The sequence below is a fragment of the Rhagoletis pomonella genome, unplaced genomic scaffold (assembly GCF_013731165.1).
Source record: "Rhagoletis pomonella isolate Grant_MI unplaced genomic scaffold, Rhpom_1.0 Rhpom_scaffold_00004, whole genome shotgun sequence".
Lineage (NCBI taxonomy): Eukaryota > Metazoa > Arthropoda > Insecta > Diptera > Tephritidae > Rhagoletis > Rhagoletis pomonella.
Genome location: NW_023458558.1, coordinates 67,229,968 through 67,238,715, shown reverse-complemented (window position 1 = coordinate 67,238,715; position 8,748 = coordinate 67,229,968). Strand labels below are relative to the sequence as shown.

Genomic DNA, 8,748 nt, shown 5'->3' with positions numbered 1-8,748 from the left:
CGAAAAGTGGAGCCGGCAGATGGCACTGGAATCGAGATATTAAATAAAAAATCGTATTTATATCTAGTACCGATCTGGTTGAAATTCCTAATAGGTATTAGTATCATGATAAGAAATATTCGTACAAAAAAATGGAACCAATAGATGGGGCTGGAGTAGAGTGGTTCATAAAAACACTCTTTTTGGAAATTCATAAACGCTACATTAGAATATTGGTATTTGTGATCAAAAAAGATACACGTATTTTTTATGTTGAAAAAAAAGTTTTCCTACTTCGCACTTGTCGGTTTTTTTATAAAAACGCTGATGTTCTCAATTTTTTATTTTCTTGACATAGTAAAATGCAGCTAAAAATGTGGTTTTTACATGTAATTACTCTGGTATTATTGGGGAACTTTCCCTTAATTACACACCTGTCTTGGACAATTAGAATGGATCTAGTTCCCGAAAATTTACTCTCGAAAAGACACTAGTAAAATTAAAACGTTGATACTGAACGATTTACTTATTGTAATGGGTTGAAATTTGTTTTTCGAAGTTCAAAATTGCGGATCCAAAATGGCGGTCCATTTTTTAAAAAATGATTGGATTTGTTCGAAACCCGGCACTCGAGAGTTTTTGGGGTCGCCGATTACGAATCTGAAATAAATTTTTTTTAATTCAAAAAGGCGGATCCAATATGGCGATCAAATTAAAAAAAGTACTAAAATTAAAACGTTGATACTGAACGTTTTAAACATTGTCAAGGGTTAAAACACGTTTCCAGCGGGTTTCTGGGATTGCTGATTACGAATCTGATGTCAGATTTTCAAAATTCAAAATGATGGATCCAAAATGGCGACCAAATTTAAAAAAATAATTGGATTTGTTTGAAACTCTTGACCGCCATTCGAATTACGTAAATCGCCATACAAAATTTTAAGAGCGAATCCTCATTTGTTGGTAATTCAGATCCAATTACCATGCGAATCACGGACAAATCGCTGCCGACTCTAATTTTAATCGGACATTTATCAAAACCAGTCCACAAATAAAAATTAGCACTTTTTCTGCGTACTAAAAGTAAAATTAATAAACAGATCATTTTTAAATTTTTGTATCCAAGCCATGGTGAAATAATAATAAGGTGTTGTCACTTAGGGGGTGGTTGTTGTAATTTTGGCAATTTCGGCATACCAGCGTTACAGTAATGCCTACCCTATTCATTCCAATGTCATTTCTGGGCAAAATGGAACAAAAAATGGAGCAGACAATTTTGTCAAAAAAAGTATGCGTAGGTATCACTTACTTCGTTTATTCGCACGTATTATTTGCAAAATGTTGCAAAATGGTAAACTTTGCGGTAACTAAATCACGCTAATAAGTATTAATTAGTGGTACTATTTGCAAATAAGTGCAAGACGCCGCCATTCTTAAGTTTATTTTCCCTTCCATTATTTCGTAAGGAAAATGTGAGACAGCAGGCTGTAAAATATCAGATGTCAAAATTCCTCGGACCATACTATTCACACGCACGAAATAATAGCAATCTATTTCTTGGCCGTTTTCTTGAAATATGCAAAATAAGCATCTCCATTAAAATAACGCTTGGAAACCCTGAATAAGCAATTCCGAGCAAAAGCTTAAACTTTTCGGCCCTGTTAACAAATGTGTACATCACCAATTTAATACAGAAATTTATAAATTTTTAGCAATAACTCACATTTTGCATCAACGGGCAATTCGACTTAAGAATGCGTCCGTGGAAATGGGGTAATTCGCGATCGTAAATGGGGGAGCGAACAAAGTAATTCAGGGTACCCTGGGAAAGTCGTATAGCATCATCCTTGGGTTATGTGTGAGAATGTGGTTCTGCTCTTCAGTCGTTTCAACCTAGACTAAAAAATGTTACTTTATAAATCATAGGCGCTTTCCAACATCATTTGAACATTGGAAAACGCAGAAGTTTTTATCGGGCGCCACGAAGCAAGCCGATAATTTACTAGTTCTTCATGTACATATTTATTACAGTATCTTCGATGCACCTATTGGGCGACTATAACTTGGTTCGCTCCTTGTGAGCCTACTACATCATTTCAATTTATTTTCCCAAAAACAAACTGTGAACTCCATCAAACTCGTATGTTGGAGTTGTTGATATTTATTTTATTTAAAAGTGCTTGCTCACTAAATTTTATTTATTTATTACTTAAGTGTTAAATTACATCATTCCAAATTTATTGAAAAGGACTTTTTTAACACATTTTTATGATATTGATATTTTTTCTAACAATGCGGTAGTATAGTATTAAATTTCGCTTTATACTCCCGACAGAACACTACAGAAAAATTGTAAATGAAATAACGTTGACGCCAACGATCGAATTTCTGCAATAAAAATATAACAAATAGTTAGGTAATATTTTTGTATTTTTTAATAAAGTAAAATTTTACTTCATCGAACGTGACTGATGGCACAAAAGATATATCCAACGCATCTGTCTTTTCGCCATATTTCTTTAGTATATCTGTCGTACTACGTTTGGCTTTACACTCCTTCACAGCGCTCACATCTATGACCAAGTCATTACCACACTTGTATTCAAAGTTAAATAAGAAATAAAAAAAAGGTTTTTATTGAGAATTTTAATAATCCTCATTAAAAAATCGAAATAATTTTAAAGTTTTAAATTAAAAAATTGTTGATGTGCTTGGTTTTAAATATTTATTTTAAAAACAAATAAACAGGGTACGAAAATAAACTGTACAAAACAATTCCCATTTGCTCATCGATCATCATATAATTTTTGGTTTTGTACATTTTTGTACATAGTCAGAAACAATTGTAAGATTCACTGTAATTTTCCCCAACGAGAAACGTTTGCTTTTCGTTTGTGACAATTGTACCTAGGGTACGTTTTATATGTATGCAAACGTTTCAATTACTTGAAAAATATTTTTTTCTGTAAATTTTCATATCCAATTCAATTAAAAAACATGTACTACATATATGTATACATATATTTTTCTCTGCACGATTCATTTCGTTTGTTGTTTCGTCTGTAACTACTAAACTACTGTAGTGTACTATCTCAAAGTGAACTCAGCCGTTTTGTTTTCGTATTGTACCGAACTGTTGAGGTAATAAACGAAACGAAATAGTAACGTACAATATAGTTTATTTTCGTACACTGCAAATAAATGCTTTTTGCTCTTAAGTACCTCATCAAGATTTTTCGCATGACCATTCATTAGACAGCTTATTAATTTCACTTGGTCTTTTACATCGTTATGCTCTACAATGCAGGCATGCAATGCATTTTGCTCGCACTCGCTGTGTCCATGCTGGCAGAAAAGAGTTGTTATGTTTGTTGTGGGATCCGTCCATGACTGAAAACAGTTAGCAATAAAATTATAGTTTAGAAAGCTAAAACCTCCCTATTATAATTGTCATTCGTACTGTATCAGGTATGTAACTTGAGAATAGAAATCGCTCATCTTTTAGGCGCATCAATATTACATAGTTACATCCCGAGCTAATAAAAGGAAGGTAAAAGGTAAAAAAAAAACTCGCAACTCAAAACAGATTTCTGTACTGGCGACACTATCGAGCAGTTTGAGGCGCGTGGGAGGCACATTAAACAGCTGAGAGTATTTTGTTGTTGATTTTATAAATAAAAATGACAATGCATGCGCCATTTTGAATGAAAAAAATAAATAAAAATTGCAACCCAGCTGTTCCTACTTGGCTAATGTGCCTTGGGAGCATGATAAATATATGTACATATGTACGAGTACAAAAGTACTAAATGATAAATATGTACATATCGCACCCTAAGGGCCGTTTGCACCATGTCTAGTTAACGCTAATGGGAGGTACATCCTTCAGTTAAGCACATCGGTTTTTTGCTTCTCCTGCACATTTGTAATTTTTTTGATGTGCACGTTTTTGTCTTTTCTCCACATTACCGACAGTGATCGGACTTCAAAAAAATTTGTGTGGTAGAATCTGGAAAAAAATGTGGTAGATTTCAAAAAAATGTGGTAGATCTCAGGTTTTGGATCAAACTTTGTACAAAAATTTAAAAAAATCTGCAAGGTTTAACATAAATTGCAAACATCTTAATTAGAATCTTAAAAAAAATAATTTTAGTATAATAAAGTGCAAGATTGAAGTTGCTAAAAATTACGTTGACTTTCGGCAAAAGCAGTTCCTTTCATATCAAGATATTTTTCGAACATATTTTGAAAGATTTCTGCAACCTTGCGGAGTGCTGCCAGTTTTTCTTTTTATCACATCACGATGTAGCGAACAAATGTGGCACGTTCCAGAAACCGCTACTTGGGATTTGCCGATTTTGACAATTCGCAAGTAAAAGTAAACAACGCTTTAGAAACTTTAGATGCACTGAAATTTGCTAATACTTTCACAAAAATTGCCGTTTTTTAACATTTTCGCTATTAATTATTTTTATAAATCATATATTTTGCAATTTAACACAATAAAAAAACGTTTCCTGTCGAATTGAATATTGAAAAAATTAAATATTTTATTTACAGTTTATTTTATAATCCCATTCTGCCTATTTTTAGTGTTTAGTGTTGGACAATGTTTGCTCTTAAACTTAAGAAAATTATGTCGAGCAAAAATAATACTACTCAAAAATGCGAATATGTGGTCCATTTCAGACCTTGTGTGGTAGATGTGGTAGATGCTCAAAAAAGTGGCAGATCTACCACAATGTGGTAGAAGTCCGATCACTGGTTACCGATGATTTTGTAACCGGAAATGAGCAATGTTTTGTTAACAACTTATGAGATGGCAACAAACTTTACAGGTTACAAGAGTGCACGGGATGGGAAAAGGGTTTACAAATTAATAGTAAACTTTATTTACCGGTTACAAAATTTTTGTTACTAGCGCAGAATAGACCAGTTAAGGTGCGATATGTAAATCTGGCAATGGCAGTCAATATCTCCTTCATACCGTTACTTTTCCATATGGCACCAATTCTAGATCGATATATTTTATCCAGTCATTTATAATCATTGCATCATAAAGTGAATTGCGAACGAATTCACGGCTATCGGGACAGAGTGTCTCATAGTAAACGCCCACCTTCAGAAGTTGATCCGAGGTTAATTGTGAAGCAGAAGACGAGTTTGTGGTCTGAAAGAATAGAATATTAGAGTAACATATGTATATGTATGCATATAGAAAGATCCTATCTCACAACATCGATGAATTTCATATGGCAAATAAAAATTCAGTCCGACCAAACTATATCGAAATGCAGGCATTTTTTCATAGATAAATGCAGAAATGTTTATTACAGAAGTTGTTGATAAAAATTTTCATCCACGAGGCGCAGAAATTGCTTAAAAGTTCAATTTTTCATAAAAAAAATATTGAAAAGCAAAAAAAAAATATTTCTGTAACACAAATAATTTCATTATATAGTTTAACCTTGTTTAACGTTTTTTTAAATCTGCACACAAAAAAAATGTTTCATTCGGACACTTGCTATCAAAGGAGAAAAAAAAAAAAATTCCAAAACACTGAACAAATTTTCAATTGTTGATTAAAAAAACTATTTGGAATTTTGCAACCCCTAATCTCCTACTCTGATTCAGCAGCCATTTACACCGATGGCTCCAAGTTAGATCTGATGGTAGGGAGTAGGCTCGGCATGCAAGAACTCTGTCTTAGCCTCAGTTTGCGTCTGAAGTTACAGCTATAAACGAAGCTGAAATTTGAATGCAGTAACTATATTTGCTGACAGCCAGGCGGCTATAAAAGCGCTTAATTGTAACAAATCGACATAAAAGCTTGCCATGACTCTGAATGACTCAACTGTGTGTAGTCGAAGGCGAGTCAACACGTACACAAATGACTAGCGAGTCAGACGCACCGTCTATATTGCCTATAAATGAATTGGCAGTGAGATGTGTCACTCATGTCGTATGGATGCCAGGCCTTAGAGACATATTGAGCAAATGTGTTGCAGATGAACTCGCAAGGAAAAGAACCTTATAATCTGCAATTAGTACCGCTCGCAATGCGGATACTCCGCTATCTTTCTGCAAGCTCAAGCTGAAAAAATCTTTATCGAATGGGCAAACAAAATATGGACTGCGGAATCCACAAGTGCGGGATAGCAAGGCATATTTGGCCTGAGTTGGATAAACGTAGATCTCGCCCTCTCCTCTGCTTGAAGCGTCCACTAACCCGACATGTAATTAGAACTCTAACCGGGCACTGCCTGATGAGAACCCACGTAATGAGCAGTGAAGTAGAATGGATATTCAGTCAAAAAACTACTGTCGTAGGTGCCAAGATGTGAATGTACGGTTGAACTGCAGCGACAAAGTGGTTTCCCTTCTAACGTAAGAGGGAGGGACATAATGTCGCTCTAATATGGCATCACAATGAGCCCATGGTGGCCTTATTTTATGCCAAAATTATAGGTACTTCAAATTCCCACGTTCAACAATTTGGATCCGATACCGATACGGTATTGGATAAAGGGCAACATTATTTTCCGCAAATTTCTCCAAGATATCTGAATTTTTCTCAAGTTATCGTGTACACGGACGACATGGCTTAATAGACTTTTCCTTTCATTCTGAGTATTTTGGTGTATATATATCTATATATACTTCCCTCACTTACACAACCGTTAGGGAATCGAAAAACCGTTAGCACAACTGCGCTCGGTTATAATAAATAGTTCTACTGTTCACAGTTCGTTTGGAAATTTTGATCGTCTCATGCAGTACTCTAATATGTATCACACAAGCCATTAGGGGTCTTCATTAAAAGTGATAAACTCTTGATAAACTTGATAAAGCGATAAATTTGTCATATTGATAAATGAACTGTCAAACTTTATATGGAAATCTATTTAACCAAAGTTTATCACTTTATCAAACGACTTTGGTGGATAAATGTATAAATTTCAGCAAAATTGCTTTTGGAACGAACACATAAAAGCAAATGAACACAATGGACGAGGTAAGAATGAAACGTAACAAGCCATATAAGTTAAATAATAAACAATTTTGTGCAATTATTTATCAAGATGCGTTCATGAAAGAAGGCGGATAAACTGATAAATTTAAGCAATATATCCCTTTATCACTTTAGATGAAGACCCCTACTATTAGTTATCCGATGGCGCTAATCATACATAGGGTTACAAATGTACATTAGATCGGGTCGGTTCCCATATGAAAAAACAAGTTTGTAATTTCCACCCACTCGGTCCCCGGAGACGATTTTTGTGCCAAAATAAGAGTTCACATGACCAAGTTCAGAGCATGTACACACATATGCATGTAAATTAGGGTGGCCGAAAAATGCATGTGCTAAAGTAGAGTGGTCGCTCAAAGCGTTCAAAATTTTTCATGTATTTTATATGGGAAAAAACACTTTTTGTGGAAATGGTATAAAATTGTTGAAAATCAATATTTTTCGATCAGAGAGCTCTGTTTCTGTTCAGGAGACTTTCAATAATAATTATTATTATATATATATATATTATATATTATATATATAGTATTATAATACTTAATTGTTTATTTTGCCATTTTTTAATACAAACGATTTTTATGGGTCCTCCCATTGCATTTCTCTTGGGGTTTTTGTAAAAAAATAATTACTATTAGAAAATGGTTAAACATATCAGTGGGTATTATTATCGACAGTCTCCTGAAGAGAACCAAGGTTTTCCGATCGAAAAAAATTGATTTTCAAGAATTCTATACCATTTCTAAGAAAAAGTGTTTTTCCCCTATTAAGTAATAATACATGGAAAATTTTGATTGCTTTGAGCGACTGTAATTTTCTTTTGACCACCCTAATGTACATATGTATATATATGTAGGTATGTGGAAACATATGTACTTACTTCAACCAGAAACGCTGTTGTTGTATGCAATATTATTAAATTATAAAATGCTGATAGCATATAAATTTGCCTTTTCGTTGTCATTTTCAATTTTTTGCTCCACTAATTATTGTTTGGCTTTCGTTGTTGTTGTTAAGTTTTTGTTATCGTTTTAAGCGCTTCCAGCTCAAATAATCACTTCACTACCTCATAACAAATCTCTGACTGAACATAGTATTCTAGACACAGAATATGATTTAATAAAATCTGGGCGCTCCGAAATGTTCCTAAAACCACACAATGGGAATGCCTGAAAGCGTAACATCTGTAAACTACATAAATACACAAAATAATATACTATGTGTAAATGAATGTGCAAAATTAAGACACGTAACGGCATGCACATTTTAATACAAAGATATGTATGTATGTACTATGTGCAAATGTACATTAGGATGGTCCAAAAATGAATGTGCAAAAAGTAAAGCCAAATTTTAAAGCTCTCACCCCCTAGAATTATTGGTTATGAGAAAAAAAGTTGTTCGTAGAAATAGGATACAATTCTTGAAAGTCAATATTTTTCAATCGGAAAACTCTATTGGAAATGTTTATTTTACCAATTTTTAATACTAACGAATTTTTGTGGATTGCCCCATTGCATTTGTTGGTGTTTTTGGACCACAAAAACTAGTTTCTATTAAAAAATGAGTAAATAAACAATTGGGTATTATTACTAGAAGTTTTTTGAAGAGAAACAAAGTTTTCCGATCTAAAAATAATGGGCCTTATGCATAAAAAGTGAACTTAAGCTCCGACTCAATTTTCAATGCAAAGCCCATTGCTTTTCAAGAATTCTATACCATATAGAAACTGTTTTTTT

The 8,748-nt window shown here is 33.6% G+C and overlaps 1 protein-coding gene across 1 annotated transcript; it reads right to left on the bottom strand.

Annotated features, from left to right (window-relative positions):
* Positions 1 to 2,139: 2,139 nt before the first annotated feature.
* LOC118738554 (GILT-like protein 3) lies at positions 2,140 to 8,211 on the bottom strand. The gene is made up of 5 exons (XM_036469495.1): positions 7,890 to 8,211; positions 4,967 to 5,149; positions 3,202 to 3,369; positions 2,434 to 2,574; positions 2,140 to 2,367 (listed from the first exon to the last, which is right to left on the bottom strand). The coding sequence occupies exons 1-5, from the start codon at positions 7,971 to 7,973 to the stop codon at positions 2,266 to 2,268; spliced, it is 678 nt and encodes a 225-aa protein (XP_036325388.1). The 5' UTR covers positions 7,974 to 8,211; the 3' UTR covers positions 2,140 to 2,265.
* Between the last annotated feature and the right edge of the window lie 537 nt (positions 8,212 to 8,748).